A 17,486-nucleotide genomic window follows, 5' to 3' on the forward strand; every position below is an offset into this window, starting at 1 on the left:
AGTATCGTTCTACTACTATTTCCGGCAATGCAAGCAAACGATCGGTGAGCATGTTTGCTAAGGTTAGCTCATGGTATTTCCCCCCTGTTGTTTGCTCTCATGCACCTCAGATAACTGAATAGTTACAACCTTTATTTTATTTTTTTTGGAGTGCCCATGAGACCGAGTTAGTGTCGCGTGTGTTCGCTCGGTTTAACCAGTCAGCTAGCATTAGCAGCCAACTACAGCAATCTTTATGGAAATGCAGAGAGTTGAGCTATTTCCAGACATGGGACCTCAACCTCCAAACACGAAGGTAAGTGTGGGACAGTACAAAAAAGTGGACTCGTTTTAAGGGGATCCCACTTGGACAAATAAACAACACAAATTAGAAGCGGTCAGAAAAGTCACTCTTTTTCAAAAAAGCAACTAGTGAGTTTAATTCCGACAAAGTAACTTAAGGGCGGAAATCATTTTCACATTTTTTTTCTATATGACAAGAATGGAGACCAATGGAAGGCAATTCCAGAATTGATGGTGCTGAAACGTTGCCAAAGACATGTATGGTGTCCAACCGTCCATGTATAAGTTGCAAGTTTGTAATATTCAGAACTTTGTTTTGTTTTGTTGTGATAGAGCATCCAGCAAGTTGCCTCTCATGGGAGAGCATGAAGTGGATTCTGAGCTGCTGCAAAAGTTGAAGGGGTCAGAGGTTCTTCACCAAGTTGGTAATGCATACTGTTATTTACAGTCTTTAAACACAGATATTGATACACACATATATATGTATATATATTATATTTTATAATCTGTCTATAATTTGCTGAAATTCTATTCCATTTCTGAGTTGTTTTGGTCAGGCCAAGGCAATAAGAGTATTACTTTGTCGCCATCTCGTGGAATCCTGGTGGTGTTGTTAGTTTTATTTTATTGCAAATTTAATTACTGTCTGCATTTTATGACCTAATACCGCACTTTGTGTTGACTCATTTAAGTGCTGAATACAGTCATTTATGTAACATGGGTTCGTGATTGTGTACATGTTAGAGGCATGGTGTTGGTGAACAAATTAAACTGGTAAGCCAAGGTGCCAGTGTATTTAGTCAAAGCCTGCGGTTTCTGTAGGAACATGGAGAAGATGTCCCGGGTCACCACAGCCCTGGGCAGCAGTGCCATCAGCGGCCGAACCATGTTCTGCCACTTGGACGCCCCCGCCAACGCCATCAGCGTGTGCCGCGACGCCACGCAGGTGGTGGTGGCCGGCCGCAACATCTTCAAGATCTACGCGCTGGAGGAGGAGCAGTTCGTGGAGAAGCTGAACCTGCGCGTGGGCCGCAAGCCGTCGCTCAACCTCAGCTGCGCCGACGTCATGTGGCACCAGATGGAGGAGAACCTGCTGGCCACCGCCGCCACCAACGGCGCCGTGGTGACGTGGAACCTGGGCAAGCCGTCTCGCAACAAGCAGGACCAGCTGTTTACCGAGCACAAGCGGACGGTCAACAAGGTGTGCTTCCACCCCACCGAGGTGTACATGCTGCTGAGTGGCTCGCAGGACGGCTTCATGAAGTGCTTTGACCTGCGCAAGAAGGAGTCTGTTAGCACTTTCTCAGGTAATTAGCAGTCAAGCTATAGTGAACCTCAAAATATATCATAGAAATGCTTTAAAAGACACAAAGGACTTTTTGCTGCCCATTGACATTTTTCCCGCGGTTGGTTAACTGTCGTCTATGAATGGAACGTGACAGGTCAGTCGGAGAGTGTGCGGGACGTCCAGTTCAGCATGAAGGATTATTTCACCTTCGCGGCTTCTTTCGAGAACGGAAACGTCCAGCTGTGGGACATCCGACGGCATGACCGCTACGAGCGAATGTTCACCGCCCACACGGGCCCGGTGTTCTGCTGCGACTGGCATCCCGACGACAGGTGCTTGTGTTATTTCAAAAATACTTGACCAGAAGAAACTCTGTGATATCGTTTGTGTAATCAATTTTGATTGACTCGCCTCTTTCAGGGGCTGGTTGGCCACAGGGGGCAGAGATAAAATGGTCAAGGTGTGGGACATGACCACAAACCGGGCCAAAGAGATCTACTGCGTCCAAACCATCGCCTCGGTGGCGCGAGTCAAGTGGCGTCCGGAGCGCAAGTTCCACCTGGCCACCTGCTCCATGATGGTGGATCACAACATTTACGTGTGGGACGTGCGGCGGCCTTTCATCCCCTTCGCCACTTTCGAGGAGCACAAGGACGTGACCACGGGCATCGTGTGGCGCCACCAGCACGACCCTCACTTCCTGCTCTCGGGCTCCAAGGACAGCACGCTTTACCAGCACATGTTCAAGGACGCCACGCGGCCCGTGGACAAGGCCAACCCCGAGGGCCTGTGCTTCGGCCTGTTCGGCGACCTGGCCTTCGCCGCCAAGGAGAGTCTGATCAGCAGCGACGCTAACAGGAAGCCTTACCCCGGTGGCGACCGCCGCTACCCCATCTTCTTCTTCAAGAAACCCGACCCGACTGAGCAGTTTGCGCACGTGTCGAGCGCTCTCAGCGTCTTCGAGACCGACTTGGACAGCAATCGCATGGACTGGTTTGTTAAGACGGCACAACTCTACCTCCTCGGCGGCAAGCCCTTCGCCGAGCTGTGCGATCACAACGCCAAGGTGGCCCGTGAGCTCAAAAGACCTCAGGTACAACAACACTGTCGACACCCCCTACAAGGGCTGAAAGATGATCGAATAATTCCATTTATTGAAATACAAGGTCAGTTTCACAGGGATTGTTTTTCCACACAGACTAACATTTCTACAGTCGCATGCGTAGAAATAAGACAAGTGGAAAAAGTCCGCCAAAGACAGAAAATGTTCAAAGTTTGGGATCATTTCACACTTAACAAGAAACATAAAAGTGCCAGCAAATGCCAACTGCACTCAACACAGAGTGGCTAACAGGTTAGAACCAGTTAACAGCCAGCCTCACATGCACATTAGTGTTTAATAATGCAAAATCGATTTTTATCCAATTGCTTGACTAATTAATGAGATTATCGATTGCATTAAAAAAAAAAAAAAAAAAAAAAACACTGTTTGACACACTTACACCGAGCTGAATTTGACTTGCATGCGCAGGTTTCCACTACCTGGACCATGCTGAGAATCATGTTCTCCGACCCAGCAAACATCACGACCCCCGGACCCAACCACCTCAGTAAACTTGGCACCTTACCGCTAATGAACAGGTACCCGTACGTTCCAACAATTCCTTGTGCTATCGCTCATATGAACTCATTGAGGCAACAAACTGTTCCCTGGTGTGCTCAGCTTCAATATGAAGGAGATTGCATCCGGCATGGGCAACGAGAGCAGGCTGGAGCGCAACAAAGGCGACGCCAGACAGGACACTATCCACTTGGAACCTGAAAACATCAGCAATAATAATGAAGGTATATATATTTTTTATATATTATTTTTATATTATATTTTTTTAAATAGTTGCTTGAGGGGTTGGAAAAAGCCCCTAAACAAGTGACCAAATTGTGTGGAATTTCCCTCCAGAAAACGAGGAGACGGAGGGCAGCGAGGGCCAAGCCGAGTACATGTTCGGTGATGCCGAGCTGGATGACGACGATCTTTATTCAATGGAACATGACAACCAAACAGGTCAGTCCCATCCGTAATCAAACATTCCACCTCACATATCAAGTTGGGAGGTTTGTGCTCGAGGGCCACGTTTTGATTTTGAAAATGGACACAATGAAGCGAGGTCATTCTTTGAGACCGTTCTCGACGCTCAACTTTCCGTGTTGGATCCCAGCAGAGGAACAGGAGTGCACGCTGCCCCAGGAAGCCTTCCAGCTGCGCCACGACATCCTGGACAACCCGTCGGCCCCCGTGCACCTCCAGCAGGACAAGGCCGACTCGCCGCACGTCAGCGGCAACGAGGCCGAAGTCACGTGCCTGACGCCCATCGAGTCCTTCTCGCTCATCTCCATCTCGCAGCCTCTCTTCACGCCCGACCTGCCCGCCAGCTTCTTCTGCCCCATCGTGCGCGAAATGCTCAGCTACTACGCCGAGAAAGGCGACGTGCAGATGGCCGTGTCCGTGCTCATCGTCTTGGGGGAGCGCATCCGCAAAGAGATTGATGACCTGACACAGGTAATACAGATGGCGTCCTAGTGCTTACGGTGTCATCAAAAAGGATTTGCTCCTTTCTTTATTGCAGTTCTTGTGACTGTTACCACTGTCCTGTAAAAAAATTAACACATTTAAGGCATGCGCAGTTTCATTGTTTCAAGATTTATCATGAAAGACTTTGTGTTATTTACCAGTTCAGACGATAGGTGTCCCTCTGGGATCAACCTTGAGTCCATGTCTTTTTTTCCCCAATTTGAGTAATGATGTTCTCTTGTTTTTTCAAGACTATTCTCAAAGCCATCCTCTTTTAATCCAACAATCCTTACAATGTGACCGAAACATTTTAGAAGTCAAAAGAAATCACGAAAGAGGCAACTCTTATTTTCACCACTCTGTTAGTGCGCTGACCGCTCATTTACTCGCCATTGTTTTCGTTCAAATGGCCGCTCCTCTCCCTTTGCTGTTTAGGAGCACTGGTACATGTCCTACATCGACCTGCTGCAGCGCTTCGAGTTGTGGAACGTGTCCAACGAGGTGATCAAGTTGAGTACGTGTAGCGCCATCACCTGCCTGAATCAGACCTCCACCACGCTGCACATCAACTGCAGCAACTGCAAACGGCCCATGAACAACAAGGGCTGGATTTGTGACAGGTAACCAACCCACTAGTTCCTCTTCCATGACCGTGAAATGTGACCATTTGCCCCGGAATCCCTGCTAGTCTGTCACCACACGCGCATTTAGTGGCTTTCCTGAAACGAGTGTGCTGGTCCGTGTTGTGTAGGTGCCACCAGTGTGCCAGCGTGTGTGCAGTGTGCCACCACGTGGTCAAGGGACTGTTTGTGTGGTGCCAGGGCTGCAGTCACGGCGGCCACCTGGAGCACATCATCAACTGGCTCAAGAGCAGCCCGCACTGCCCGGCGGGATGTGGACATCTGTGTGAGTACACCTGAGCTCACCGCGGACGGGGTCGGCGATCAATCACGGCGCGCGCGCGCACACTAATGCGACCTCATCCTTCCTATACTTGAGGCTTTCCTCACTTTGTGGAGGATGCGTGGTGCCGGCCTTTCACATTAAGACTGAAGGAACAATCAACAAGTAGAATCATGTCTGTACTTGAATTTGTGGATTTGTATATAAACAGATATGATTTAAGAATATTTTTTCAGACAACTGTACATTTGACATCCTGTTTTTCAAGTCCCTCTTTGTGTCGGGAGGGCAGAATCAACAGATGATGTCTGAGATTTTTTTTTTCAATTATTTTTAAAATGAAGTTGCAACATAAAAAAGAAAAATGAGGAAAAAGTGATGTACTGTGAATACTTTCTGTATGCACTTAAATATCAGGAAAATGAACAGTCAATAATTTGAAACAAGTTTAATTTTTAACACTCCTTTCACAATGATGAAACCGATTTTTTTTTTTTTTTAAGAAAAACGCTCAGCAGGACATTTCCAAAACCACAAAAATGGAGGTTTAAAATGGACAGGTGGGAAAGCTCATTCGTAGATGAGGTGGGGAGGAAACAATATAACAAATATATAATCCAAAAAAAAATGTATTGTTTATCATTTCTATCAATAATTAATGCTGATTGAATATACTGCATTTGCCAGATTTTATTATGTATGCATACATTTGCATTTTATTTGTCATAAAATACAAATATATTGACTACTTAAATTATGAATGGACAATTTTCAAGTCAAATTAATTTTACGTGGGTTATTCTGTTTATGCATTTTAAGCAAGCTAAGCTTATTTTAATTGCCGTAAATTAAATTTATAATTAACCATTTGCTAAAATAAAAACTGTATGTTGTAAAATGTAAAAATAATACAAAAAATGCAAAAAAACAACAACCCCCAAACAACTATTTTTACTATTATACTATTTTATTTTTAATTTGATAACCTGGAAATATCTTTTTATGGTTAATCTATTCATGATTAACCAATTATTTAATCCTAAAAATGCAAACTGGTTTATTTGGCTCTTGTTTCACGTTTCAATTTTACTCATACTTTTGTTTATATTTGCCTATAGATCAGCTAATTAATCAATGGAAAAAAAAAAAAAAAAAGAATAAATACATATGAATCAACCAATTTTAGTAACAAAACAAACAAAAACAAAAAAAATCACAAAATGAATGCACTAACTCTTCATTAAATCCCCGATGGGCGGGATTCAAGTTGGGCTGCGTGTGGCCCGTCCCTTACCCACCGCTGACCTAGAGACTATTTCACAGCATTTCCGCATGTGATCCACAGTCGAGCACCACGCTGACCAACGCGAACGCGAGCACAAGCATGTGAGGGTCACGTTTGTCCCCCTCTTGCCTGCTTGTCATGGAGCCCCCTCGGGCATCGGCCGCGTCTGGCCAGCTCCGATCCGTCCGGGTGGGCTGCGTCTGGCCTGGTCACCCTTGACATAGTTTAGGGTGGTCATCTCACCCTCCGTCATTACTGCAGAAGCCACTGTGACAAAGATCAGATGCGGGGCTGCAACAATTCAGCAAATAACTCGAATAAATCAATTATTAAAAAAAAAAAAAAAAAAAAAGAGGGGAGCAAAATCTCAGCCTAGTAGCTCGGCAGTGATCATTTTTCCACATGGGCTAATGTTACTCTGCACAGCACTGGCGGCCAAGTCTACACGCTCAATGGCTGACGCCCACATCACTCACCAAACCAGGCCCCAACACCCTCAAGTCACAGATACTACAGTTGAACATGAGGGTGGTGACAGTATACAAAAACGAATACTTGCGCGCCACTGCGTTTAATAAAGCTTTTACTGACCTGGAAAGATTAAGGCCTTTCCCAACTGTCGGCCACTTTTTCCGGAGCGCTCAGTCGCCTCAGACTCTGAAGCACGGTTTGTAAAGTGTTGGCTGTCGGAACGAGACAACTGGCATCAGAGGACTGGACACTAGCTACAGTCTGTGACTTCCATTTGGCGACGGTCTTACCCAGTTCCTCTTCGTACGAGTTGAGTTTCTTCACAAGCTCGGATGCGCCCGAGTGTGTCGGACCCCCGGCAGCTACAAGATAAAAACCTCTTCAGGCTCAGAAAATAATATGTAGGATTTTTTTTCAGTTTTGTTTACAATAAAATCAAAAGGGGGGCGGGACACAATGAACGCAACAAATATTCCAGGACACTTGATAATGTGTGATTTCAAAAAAAAAAAAAAAAAAAAAAAAAATCCAAACGGACGCATACTGTGGACACGCTGATCTGAAATGTTATTTTCCAGCGTCTCAACTACTCGCCTGCGTCACTTTTGGCGCCATTCAATAAGGCGAGCAGTTCCGAGCGACGCGCTTGTGCCTTGGCCAAGGTGGCGCTCATGTCCTGGGTCAGCCGGTGGTTCTCCACCAGCTCGCCGTGCACCCTCCTCCAGGCCATCTTGTCCTCCATCAGGCATCCCTCCATCACGGCGCGCAGCTCCTTCTCTTGCGACACCTGACTCTGCAGCACCTCCACTTCCTCGCAGCGCTGACGTGGACCACAAGCAAGGACAAAGTGAGTGGAGACGTTTCTCGCTCCGAAGCACTTAAGGCAGCCGAACGCAGTATTCTACTTTTGAGGTTTTTGTTCGGGGGTGTGCATTTTTCCAATGTGTCGTGTCGGGGAGCAGTGTTTTACGCGTTACTTTGTGCAGCTGAATGGCCATCTCCTGCATCTCGGCCTCCAGCTGGTCGGCGTAAGACTGCTCCAGTGCGTCACTGGGGGGTCGGGCGCTGCTGTGCCATCTCGCGATGGCTGAGGTCATCTTGCGCTTTGGCCCAAATAATCTGTAAAGTCCCAAAAGTATTTCTTCCTTAAAAATATTTTTGGGGAGTTTTGTCCACTCCAAAAAAAAATGCTTTAGTTGATTTTATGGGCATAATTCTTTTTATGTGCCATATTTAAAGAATTAAAAAAAATATTTTTATCATCATTGATGTTAGGAGTAAACTATAAAACCAAAACATTTATGTATAATAACTCAAGACATTTTTTTTATTGCAATACAGATGAATTCATTGCCTGTTAAAAAAAATACATGGGAAAAGGAGCTTGAAAAAAGTATTGCATCTTAAATTGCAATCACAATATTGAGGGGAGGAAAAAATTTCTGTTATTTTTCAAAATCATTCAGTCCCACATTGTACATGCCTACAAATATCTATTTTTACCCGTGTAGTTAAAAATAAGCAGGCCCTTACGTGATGCCAATTTCCTTGAGGTCATTCTCTGTCAGGGTGAGAAAAATGCGTAGATCGATGTCTTGCTCCTCGAGCAACGGCAGGTACTTTGAGAAGCCCAGTTGTTCCAAGAATTCTGCCAGATCCTACAGGAATTGAAGGGGGGGGAAAAAAAGGTCAGACATTTTCGATTTTGTGTAACAACTCTAAAAGTGGGGGAAAAAATAGAACAAAGACATGCCTTTGGACCACTGTAGGCCGCCGCAACACGCGAGCACGCGCCCGGAGCTCCGCTGTGAACTGCGTCGTTGCCGCCGTGACGACTCTTTCCTTTGGCGTGATGAGTCTTGGTGACTCGACGCGAGCTAATCTTTTTGCACTGGTCGGAGTCCTGGCGGCGAGGCCGAACGTTTGTTAGTGAGGGACGAGGATCTGACGGCGCTGGCGGATGGGTTGCTTTGCGCGGGCTCACCTCGTTGCTCTCCACGGAGCCTTCCCAGCCGATCACGTGAGGCAAACCTTCGCTGCTGCTGCTGCTGCTCCTCATGGTGGGCATGTCGCTGTCGAAGAACGGACTCTCGTCTGCGCACGCGCGACGTTTCGGCGCTCAACGACCGGTTCACGATACGACGTGTGCAAAGTGCTACAGGTGCTCTGACCTCTGCTGCTGTTGCTTTGCCCGTCCAGCTCGTTGATGGGCGAGGTCACGTCGCGATAGCGGATGCCGTCGCTCTGCTCGCCGACATTGCCGAACGCGGCGGCGCGAGGCTCTGACATTGGAAAACAAAAATGGCAGCGCGCACGTGGCGCGCGATTGTCTCGAGCGCAGGATTTACCGCTCGGCGGCCCGGCCCGGCCGGCCGCTCCCCCGACTCGGAACTTGGCGATGGCCTGGGGCCCGTCGTGGATGCTGACGCCTTTGGCTCGGCTGCGGCTCGCTCGCGGCCGCGGCGGGGCGCTGTCCGAATCCTCGGAGGAGCTGAGGTCTTCAAAATGCCCTGACGAGTGCCGGCGGACAAACATCAACTGGCGAGCTTAATTGGTTCTGTGACCAGGCTCGAAACTCACGCCACTCACATCTCAGATCAAATGCCCTCATTGAAATGAATGAAAATGCCGTCATTCTGTTCCAGACACCCCCCCCGCCCCAAAAAAAAAAAAAAAACGCCAGATGAAGCTGCTAAGTACCTGCTTTGTTCCTCGGAGAGCGCGAGTCAATGAGGCTGGCTATTTTGGTGTAGCCGTACAGCATGGCGAGGGCTCGGGCCGTCTCCCCTTTGGCATTGCGCTCATCTGCTTTCACCTTCTGTCAGGAAAAAAAAAAAAAAAATAAGCGGAAAACGGCAATCCCAGTGCGACTACACGAGGTCCTCACGTGATCGAGCAGGTACTGAACGATGATTTCGTGTCCAGAAGCGGCAGCCTCCATCAGGGGAGTAAAGCCAGACCCAGGCTCCCTGTGAGAGAGTAAAGCGGAGGCGAAAAGCAAAACCAAGAGTGGCATCATAGCGGTTAGTACACGGTATGGTAATTGTAGGAATGTATCCCACTAAATCAATTTTTACCTCACATTGGCATCTGCGTTGTTATCCAGGAGAAACTTCACCATCTGCTGGTGACCTGCGCTGGTACAATGAAACAAAGCCGTCCAGCCCCGACAGTCTTTCACCTCCAAATCAGCGCCTTGCTTTTGAAAGCAAAAGGAGCACATTTTGACTTCGGTGTGATCAAGAGAAGAAAAAAAAAACAACGTACAAAACATTTCTCAATTGAATGTCCTTTTTTTTTTTTTTTTTTTTTTTGTACATGGAGCAGAAAGTAGGCAATGCTTTCATTCCCACAGCTGGCGGCCAGCATCAGAGGGGTCTGTCCTTTGGCAGTCGTGGCGTTGACGTTCACGCCGGCCTCCAGCAGGAGGTTGGCGATGTTGTCGTGGCCAATGTACGAAGCGTACATCAGGGCTGTCCATCCTCCCACGTTCTTCCCGTTCAGCTCCACCTCACGCCTGGAGAAACACAACAGACGCTTATATCCACTTGTTGGCTAATTTATAAGACGGGTGGCATCGGGGGGGGGGAAAAAACAGTACAGTTCAGTTGTATTTAACTTTTAAATACAATTTGCATCTCACCTTTTTTTCTGTTGAACACTTAGGGCTACTATACTACGGTAGTTTAATATTGAGCATAGTGGTGGTACTACAAAAGCTAAGTATTTTTTTTAGGTGGTAATTATAAAATGGAAGGGGGAGGGGGGTCCATGGAAACTGTTTCCCCCCGTAAGCATCCACAAAGTTTGAGAATCCCTAAGATACAATAACCAAGCAGTAGAGGCACCTTTTGATGCACTCGGCCACCACGTCGTACTGTCCGATGGAGCAGGCGGTGTGCAGGTCCAGAGGGACGTCCAGCTCCTCGGCGCTCACCAGGGACTCTCCCAGCCACAGGGACAGACTCGCGCCCAGCTGCTCGGACTCGCTCGCCTCGTCGCTTAGCTCCGACATTGTCGTCTTCCTCTTTTTGTCAGTGTTTTAAAGCGAAGCGTCAGCGTCAAGAAGAGTGTTTGAGAGCAAGTTAGCTCCTAAGGCTAGCGTCAACTTCAAACTTTGAAAACAATTTGTCACCTACCCAGTAACGAATTAGCTATTCAGTGGTCCGACCTTATTCTATTACACGTAAACAAACTAATTACCCCCAAATCATATGTTTATCATTTGATTTTGTTTATCGCGGCTAGAATTTTTCCTCATCGTTTAAAGTTGTGTTTGCACCAGTACCCAAGCCCCGCCCATTCCGGTTCCTCTTCTTGTTTAACGGAACTATCGAAGTAGAAATATTTTGTTATTGTACGTCAGATTCAGGTGTCTGTACTTTAAAATGCTAAGTTGATAATGCAATCACTAGGGCACCTTATTGTATTTATATCGTTACCTTTCTAAAAAAAAAAAAATCGGTCTGTTTTTTTTTCTTATTTATTATTTATTAATCATTTCATTCCAGGTTTACAACTGAATTATTTGTTTAACTAAGGATGTAGCCGATTTTAGCAGAGGTGGCCAGCATCGTGAGATGTTTAAGGCAAAAAATACATATATTTTTGATAAAATATAACAGGCCAATTTGAATCAGGTGTGTTGGAGGAGGGAGACATCTACAACATGTTGGCTACCAGCCCTCGAGGTCCGGAGTTTCCCACCCCTGACTTAGGCCATTATTTTAAGTCTTTCCTTGAATATTTATATTAATATTTTGACCAATTCTGCTTTTACTCCCTATACTCAAAAAGAGAGAGCTGTACTTTCAGCACCTTACTTTGTCAAAATACATTAGCTACTTTTTTATAACTCCACGAATGACAACACAACTTTAAAAGTAGTCATAAAAAAAATACAGTTACAGCAACATGGAGGAATGTGAAGTATGGAACGTTAACAACAATGAAGCAAGATATTACTCTTGTGCCAGCCCAAAACTCACCAGCTTCTGGTGTTTAATTAAAAAAAAAAAAAAAAATCCAACAAATGTGTAAAAACACAAATACATACAAGTGTATTTTTTCATTTGTTAAGAGCTTCACTCACTTTTTTAAAGCAGTTTATGACATTGACGAGAGGTGTAAACTATCTAAATTGGACAAGCCAACATTTTTGCAACAGTCCAAAATTACAAAAAGTTGAAGCGAAACTCCTCGTTTGACGCAGCAAACACAAAAGCAGACGTTCCTGGACGAGTTTTCGGGTTTGCATCCTGAGCTTCAGTTGGCGTCCGCTTCTCCTCTGAGGCGCGCGTCTCTTTGGCTTCAGCTCTCCGATAGAAAAACGATTTTTTGGGCGACTCTGACTTTACCTTGACCTGGGAAGATGAAAGTTCTGGAAAGAAGAGAAATAATCAAACAGTTGTGATGCAGCGTCACACAAAGATGTCATTACACAACGCCCACCATTCTGGATGAGTTTGAACTGCTTGCTCTTCTCTTCTTCCATTTTTTTCCTGTAGTCTCCCGCCATGGCCCTCATCACCTGCCTCTTCTTAACCAGAGGAGCTTTGGAGCTGCGCAGTGTTTTGACTGCATGAGACGCATCCTCTCCTGCAGGGTAAATAAACAGTAAACACATTAATTAACACAACACCAACACAAATCGCTGATTAAACACGCTAAAAAATTGCCGATTTACTATGTTGTCATTGATTGAAATGGTAGGATCATCTTCAATGGATCAAATTGAAAGAAATATATCCAATACGAACTCTGCTTTGCAGTGGCCTTCTGTGACTTCATTCCCAGCTCCAGCTGCTCAATGCACCAATCCAATTGCCTTTTAAACTGCTCTTCTGCACTCTGAAACACATAGTCAGTCACCTCAGGTCGAGACAATCAAGTGATTGGTGGTGTGCAAACTTTCAACAAATACTAACCAGCTCTGTATTCTCGACTGCGTGATTCCCTTTATTTGCACTTGTCTCTTGAGGTGCCTCGGTGATACCAGTTGCTTTTTTCTTTCCAGATTTCTTCTTCTTTGCTTTTGACTGTGCAGGCAGTTCGTGAGGCGAGCTGGCCTCCGGCACAGTGGAGGAACTGTCATCTTGGATGCAGCGAACAACTGCTGAAGTCTCTTCTGCCATGTTGTGTCCACATGCGTCAGGGTTGAGGTTTTGTCCAGTTCCACTAGTACTAATGAAGGTGATTCTTTGCGATCTTTGGGGATTTTTTTTTTAAAACGTGAAATTGTCACTGCTTGTTCTGAAGTGTTTGAAAACCTCCATGTAAACACACACATGCATTCATCAACACGATTACATGTTCATATTCCATGACTAAAAACGAGCACAAAGACACGAATCTCATGTGACTGCCAGTACCTACAGCATTTATCGAGCACAATTTGCTCGCCTATAATGACTCGTCAGAAATATATTTACATACTACGTGTTCATCTCGATTAATACTCATTCAGTCACACAGAAAAGATATTTTAAAACATTCATATTTACGATTCACGCAGTATGAAACTTACCGGAGGTGTCACGCCAAACAACGTCCGTAAAGGAACAACGTAACAATGTTCCGCCTGGATCATGTTTACGTGACCCAAATGTTGGTGCCACCATCCATCTGAAGATTTGAAACATTTGGGGGGGGTGGATGTTTAGGACATGCATATTACACACATAACTTTATGCAGGAAATAGTATCGTTATAAGAATACTGTAATATAAAGATATTAACATAAAATGAAACCTTTGGAAGAGGGCGGGCTCCTTCTTTCTCTCAGCCAATCATATTTGACTGCCTTTGAGCCAATCGCTGAGGTGTAAAGGCGGATACTATGACGCTATAAATTCTGTCCTTGTGATCAGTGATCACAGTGCGGCACACAAGACCAACGTCAGCAGTCGGGTCATTACTTAGCTCCGCGGAAGGAACGCAAACGTAAGTTACCGTGGTGAAGGCTTTTTTTTTTTTTGTATGTAAACATTTTGTTATAATTTTTAATCTTATGTTAATATAAGAAACGATTTAATTGTACATTTTACAACTTGGTATCATGAGATAATCAGTTGTATTGTGTGTCTATTGTCAACAATACAGTGCGCGCCTTAGCAACTAGCAAGGAAGCTAAAGCTACCTTAAAACAAAAAAGGCTAATTATAACTATCCTACACTAATTTTATCTCTTAAAGACTATGCACTGTGTTTTATATTATACATTTGTCTATTAGGGAGGAGTGAATCTTTTAATAAACCCCAAAATAACCTCAGTAACGCTACATGGCGCCATTTTGCTTACTTGGAAGCGAAACGTTGGCCAAGAAGGGAACGTGCGTGACTGTGTCGTGTAGCTTAAATGGTGCCACTGCATTCATGAGCTGAAGCTCTACACTTGACCCATATTTACTTTTAATTGTCTAATGGGTTAATGTCTGTTGTTGGGTTATTGCGAAACGTGTTGTCGCGGTTACTTTGGTCGAGTGAACACAATGACCGAATTGGCGCCATTCACGTTTCATCCGAAATCATTGTGGTCTAACCTGATTGCTGTATTTCCTTTTTTTCCCCCCTAAAAGTCAAACCAGTGACTAATGGCTCGTACCAAGCAGACCGCTCGTAAGTCCACCGGAGGAAAGGCTCCCAGGAAGCAGCTGGCCACAAAGGCCGCCAGGAAGAGCGCGCCATCCACCGGTGGAGTTAAGAAGCCCCACAGATACAGGTACCCAGCCCCCTTCTTTTTTTATCAGCAAATAAATATCCAGAGTGTCCATGAAAGCTTTTTTTGTGGTTGAAATAATTATTAGAATGGGAACTTGATTACTTTTTTTTTTGAGTTGCCCTCTTGTCCCTTTTTATTAAATGCCTTCTCCTGTGGAGTTAATTTCTGGATTTGATTGTGGGTGTTGATCTAAAATGTTTCCTCTTCATTTCCTAGGCCTGGCACCGTCGCCCTGCGTGAGATCCGTCGGTACCAGAAGTCCACTGAGCTGCTCATCAGGAAACTTCCCTTCCAGCGTCTGGTCAGGGAGATTGCACAGGATTTCAAGACAGACCTGCGATTCCAGAGTGCAGCCATTGGAGCACTGCAGGTCCGTTTGTTACATTTTCGAACAGATTTGGGGGAAGGATTGTTTCAGTTGTGACTGTTTTTTATTTCTAATTTCAGGAGGCCAGCGAGGCTTACTTGGTGGGCCTGTTCGAGGACACTAACCTGTGCGCCATCCACGCCAAGAGGGTGACAATCATGCCCAAGGACATCCAACTGGCCAGACGAATCAGGGGGGAGCGCGCATAACTTTTTTTTTTTTTTTTTTTTTTTTTTTTAATATTTGGGGGGGTTTGACTGGTTTTGTAAATTGTGGAGCTCCTGATGTGTCACATTTTTAGCTTTTTTTTTTTTTTTTTTACCATGACTCTATCATTCACAATAGTAGTGATTCATGTTCAGGAGATGTTTGAATCTTAATCTGTAATCTCATTTCTCTCTGCCTTTCTCAGGGCAATTAGTTTGTTTTTTTTTTTTTTTTAGTAATCCTGTGTGTGCATGCCACGGGATTTTTCTTCCTGTAAATAAACTTTCCACTACCTCAACTGGAGTCTTTTGGGTTTGTGCTCTTGTGCCATGAAAGTAAAACTTTAAATTGCCTTCAGTGGGTGCACAAAAAGGTCATACTCATCGAAGTGAATGTTTATAGCGTAAGGGAAACTTTGAAGTGTTCTAGCGATGCAAAATGACAAATGATCTCACAATTACATCACAGTCAAGGCAATGAGCGGGAGTATCTGCTTGCGGTGATTCAGATTAGGAGTGGTTGTGAATATAGTCAAATACCCACCCCAACTGCAAATACAATAGTAATGTGGCAAGCTTTCCTCCAAATTGGTGTAAAAAAAAAAAGATAAGTCTGGTTGGAATGCCCACTTGAATCTGAGTACAACACAAGGTTTTTGAAAATGGGATGCGTTCTAGAGGGAACGGTACTACTGTCAGAAAAGTTAGTCTTTATGGTTAGTGATTTCACCAATATAAAAACACCTTAAAATTAGACAAATTACTGTATCTCCTCAACCCTTTGATTTCATCTACTACTTGTGGAACCAACTTTCTAAGACTAGCTGACAGTTAAGAATATCCACTGATCTTGTATAGGCCAAAATTTAGAAAAGTGCGTCAAAATCATTGTGATGTTTCATATGGCGTCACTTCCCTTAAAAATACTTCAATAGTGCGAATTATGGAGGGCTTAAGATGCATTTGAAGCGATCATTCCATTTTTTTTAATTCCGCAAAACTACTAATATAAAACAATGTATATACATCCCAGCCATCATATTTATTTTTTCTCATTTTCTTGATCGGAGTGCAATCCAGGTAAATGCTGGTAAAGTTCCTTCTCCAACTGCACGTCAACGTCCGACTCTTCTCTCAAGGCGCACCACAGCAGGAAGCCTATCACGATCACACTGAGGGGGACCACTTTCCACCAGGGGCGTTGGTGTTGTCTCCCCAGGGAGTACTCCACTTTCCATGACCTGTTACTGGCCTTGCTGGTAGAGAAGCGGATGGGCTCGTTATTCACCTCTTCCGGGGCATCTTCTCCAGGTTTATTTGGCTTGGCCAGCAGATGATGACTCATGGAAAGATGCCGCACCCTGCTGACAAAAACATATGTGAGTTAATGATAGATGTCCAAATTTCATTAAAAAAAAAAATCACTACTTTTCCGAAAATCATGAAATTAAATTACACCTTGGTGTTGCTCTCACGCCATGCCTGTTACATCACATTTCCAAACAATTTCAAAGGTCTTGCACAGCCATGAGCAATGAAAATCATGAAAAAACATACAACTGTCTGACTATATTTGGACGACAGGGTTTCTGCCCAAGAAAGAATATTTGTGAATAGTATGCATTCTTTTTAGCTTTAAGTCTTCATGCACAGTATCTGTCCTAGAGCCTAGGGTAAATGTATGATGCCAGAGGTCAAATAGCAGCTTCTAATGGGATGAAAGACAATATCATCTCCATACATCACCTCTGGCGTGTAATAATAGAGCACAGTGTGGGATTCATCCATACATCCATTACCCAAATATTATTGTTAAATACACGATAGCTGTTTCAAAGATTTCATCACATGTAATCAAGCACTCACCTCAAGCTCGCATTGGTGTGACGAATCAACGTTGACGTTCCACGGGTGAAAATGTTGCTTGTCAAACCAGTAAAAACGTGAGCCATTGTATCCTACGTTTTGTGCAAATTGTCATTTTAGGAAACACAGGTCGATGAAAGCGGACAGTTTGCGTCTACTCGCAACACAGGTCACGTAACTCACCGTTGTACGACCAAGACTTCATTCCGACGCAAAACAATGCATATCCTCACAATGGTTCCCCACAAGTATTAAACCGAACGGTTCTCTCTTGTAAATGTAGTTGTTTTGTCGAAGACATCTTGAAAGGAAATAACGCAGATTTTAATTTTATTTTTTACTGTTGTGAAATACTCTATGATTTCAAATGAATATATTTCTTTATCTTAAATACATGCGGCGTTTTAGCCTCTGTTTACTCCATCTTTTGGAGAAACAATTGTAGTAAAATTTGAGATGTTCTTATGAATTTGTCATTTGGAATGTATGACAATATATGTGTTTTATTACAACAGTAAGAGTGTGGCAT

At 44.5% G+C, this 17,486-nt stretch overlaps 5 protein-coding genes and 1 long non-coding RNA gene across 12 annotated transcripts; 3 read left to right on the forward strand and 3 right to left on the reverse strand.

The window, feature by feature from the left end:
* Position 1: 1 nt before the first annotated feature.
* wdr24 (WD repeat domain 24) lies at positions 2 to 5,948 on the forward strand. Of its 2 annotated transcripts, none has more exons than XM_086015913.1 (11): positions 2 to 295; positions 616 to 707; positions 1,105 to 1,589; positions 1,725 to 1,902; positions 1,991 to 2,663; positions 3,102 to 3,211; positions 3,294 to 3,415; positions 3,528 to 3,632; positions 3,787 to 4,127; positions 4,575 to 4,759; positions 4,891 to 5,948. In XM_086015913.1, the coding sequence occupies exons 3-11, from the start codon at positions 1,109 to 1,111 to the stop codon at positions 5,057 to 5,059; spliced, it is 2,364 nt and encodes a 787-aa protein (XP_085872039.1). In that variant the 5' UTR covers positions 2 to 295; positions 616 to 707; positions 1,105 to 1,108; the 3' UTR covers positions 5,060 to 5,948. The 2 variants fall into 2 exon arrangements, with proteins under 2 accessions (XP_085872039.1, XP_085872040.1); XM_086015914.1 differs by having other exon boundaries at positions 3,790 to 4,127.
* Positions 5,476 to 11,091, reverse strand: anks3 (ankyrin repeat and sterile alpha motif domain containing 3). 4 transcript variants are annotated; one of them, XM_086015916.1, is made up of 15 exons: positions 10,938 to 11,091; positions 10,647 to 10,825; positions 10,117 to 10,315; positions 9,876 to 9,997; positions 9,686 to 9,767; positions 9,499 to 9,616; positions 8,970 to 9,308; positions 8,783 to 8,892; positions 8,552 to 8,701; positions 8,332 to 8,456; positions 7,776 to 7,917; positions 7,393 to 7,618; positions 7,089 to 7,160; positions 6,919 to 7,010; positions 5,476 to 6,594 (listed from the first exon to the last, which is right to left on the reverse strand). In XM_086015916.1, the coding sequence occupies exons 2-14, from the start codon at positions 10,811 to 10,813 to the stop codon at positions 6,928 to 6,930; spliced, it is 1,935 nt and encodes a 644-aa protein (XP_085872042.1). In that variant the 5' UTR covers positions 10,814 to 10,825; positions 10,938 to 11,091; the 3' UTR covers positions 5,476 to 6,594; positions 6,919 to 6,927. The 4 variants fall into 4 exon arrangements, with proteins under 4 accessions (XP_085872042.1, XP_085872044.1, XP_085872041.1 ...); XM_086015918.1 differs by having other exon boundaries at positions 8,970 to 9,080; positions 9,147 to 9,308; positions 10,647 to 11,091; XM_086015915.1 differs by having other exon boundaries at positions 10,647 to 11,091.
* LOC147128863 (uncharacterized) lies at positions 9,457 to 10,060 on the forward strand. Its single transcript, XR_015082415.1, has 2 exons — positions 9,457 to 9,821; positions 9,905 to 10,060. It is a non-coding gene; the product is annotated as an uncharacterized LOC147128863 (long non-coding RNA).
* A 668-nt stretch (positions 11,092 to 11,759) lies between the features above and the next one.
* Positions 11,760 to 14,526, reverse strand: c19h8orf33 (chromosome 19 C8orf33 homolog). Of its 2 annotated transcripts, XM_086015940.1 has the most exons (6): positions 14,340 to 14,526; positions 13,325 to 13,422; positions 12,726 to 13,005; positions 12,558 to 12,648; positions 12,250 to 12,396; positions 11,760 to 12,178 (listed from the first exon to the last, which is right to left on the reverse strand). In XM_086015940.1, the coding sequence occupies exons 3-6, from the start codon at positions 12,930 to 12,932 to the stop codon at positions 11,973 to 11,975; spliced, it is 651 nt and encodes a 216-aa protein (XP_085872066.1). In that variant the 5' UTR covers positions 12,933 to 13,005; positions 13,325 to 13,422; positions 14,340 to 14,526; the 3' UTR covers positions 11,760 to 11,972. The 2 variants fall into 2 exon arrangements, with proteins under 2 accessions (XP_085872066.1, XP_085872067.1); XM_086015941.1 differs by lacking the exons at positions 13,325 to 13,422; positions 14,340 to 14,526 and having other exon boundaries at positions 12,726 to 13,316.
* h3f3d (H3 histone, family 3D) lies at positions 13,641 to 15,390 on the forward strand. Its single transcript, XM_086015943.1, has 4 exons — positions 13,641 to 13,740; positions 14,376 to 14,518; positions 14,735 to 14,888; positions 14,966 to 15,390. Exons 2-4 carry the CDS (start codon positions 14,391 to 14,393, stop codon positions 15,092 to 15,094), a joined length of 411 nt encoding a protein of 136 aa, XP_085872069.1. The 5' UTR covers positions 13,641 to 13,740; positions 14,376 to 14,390; the 3' UTR covers positions 15,095 to 15,390.
* Positions 15,391 to 16,114: 724 nt separating this feature from the next.
* uqcc4 (ubiquinol-cytochrome c reductase complex assembly factor 4) lies at positions 16,115 to 17,191 on the reverse strand. 2 transcript variants are annotated; one of them, XM_086015945.1, is made up of 3 exons: positions 17,141 to 17,191; positions 16,958 to 17,049; positions 16,115 to 16,452 (listed from the first exon to the last, which is right to left on the reverse strand). In XM_086015945.1, the coding sequence occupies exons 2-3, from the start codon at positions 17,041 to 17,043 to the stop codon at positions 16,134 to 16,136; spliced, it is 405 nt and encodes a 134-aa protein (XP_085872071.1). In that variant the 5' UTR covers positions 17,044 to 17,049; positions 17,141 to 17,191; the 3' UTR covers positions 16,115 to 16,133. The 2 variants fall into 2 exon arrangements, with proteins under 2 accessions (XP_085872071.1, XP_085872070.1); XM_086015944.1 differs by having other exon boundaries at positions 16,115 to 16,455; positions 17,141 to 17,190.
* Positions 17,192 to 17,486: the final 295 nt, after the last annotated feature.

The sequence above is a fragment of the Filicampus tigris genome, chromosome 19 (assembly GCF_054856515.1).
Source record: "Filicampus tigris isolate MCC_2025a chromosome 19, RoL_Ftig_1.0, whole genome shotgun sequence".
Lineage (NCBI taxonomy): Eukaryota > Metazoa > Chordata > Actinopteri > Syngnathiformes > Syngnathidae > Filicampus > Filicampus tigris.

Coding starts and splice junctions, on each gene's coding strand:
- wdr24 (XM_086015913.1), top strand. CDS start 1,109: ATGGAGAAGATGTCCCGGGTCACCACAGCCCTGGGCAGCAGTGCCATC. Junction 2,664..3,101: donor GTGAGCTCAAAAGACCTCAG/GTACAACAACAC, acceptor TTGCATGCGCAG/GTTTCCACTACCTGGACCAT. Junction 3,416..3,527: donor CATCAGCAATAATAATGAAG/GTATATATATTT, acceptor ATTTCCCTCCAG/AAAACGAGGAGACGGAGGGC.
- anks3 (XM_086015916.1), bottom strand. CDS start 10,813: ATGTCGGAGCTAAGCGACGAGGCGAGCGAGTCCGAGCAGCTGGGCGCG. Junction 9,617..9,685: donor TTCAGTACCTGCTCGATCAC/GTGAGGACCTCG, acceptor TTTTCCTGACAG/AAGGTGAAAGCAGATGAGCG. Junction 8,457..8,551: donor CGGCCTACAGTGGTCCAAAG/GCATGTCTTTGT, acceptor CAATTCCTGTAG/GATCTGGCAGAATTCTTGGA.
- c19h8orf33 (XM_086015940.1), bottom strand. CDS start 12,932: ATGGCAGAAGAGACTTCAGCAGTTGTTCGCTGCATCCAAGATGACAGT. Junction 12,649..12,725: donor CAGTCGAGAATACAGAGCTG/GTTAGTATTTGT, acceptor TATGTGTTTCAG/AGTGCAGAAGAGCAGTTTAA. Junction 12,397..12,557: donor GAAGGCCACTGCAAAGCAGA/GTTCGTATTGGA, acceptor TTTACCCTGCAG/GAGAGGATGCGTCTCATGCA.
- h3f3d (XM_086015943.1), top strand. CDS start 14,391: ATGGCTCGTACCAAGCAGACCGCTCGTAAGTCCACCGGAGGAAAGGCT. Junction 14,519..14,734: donor AAGAAGCCCCACAGATACAG/GTACCCAGCCCC, acceptor TTCATTTCCTAG/GCCTGGCACCGTCGCCCTGC. Junction 14,889..14,965: donor CAGCCATTGGAGCACTGCAG/GTCCGTTTGTTA, acceptor TTCTAATTTCAG/GAGGCCAGCGAGGCTTACTT.
- uqcc4 (XM_086015944.1), bottom strand. CDS start 17,043: ATGGCTCACGTTTTTACTGGTTTGACAAGCAACATTTTCACCCGTGGA. Junction 16,456..16,957: donor CACACCAATGCGAGCTTGAG/GTGAGTGCTTGA, acceptor TGTTTTTGTCAG/CAGGGTGCGGCATCTTTCCA.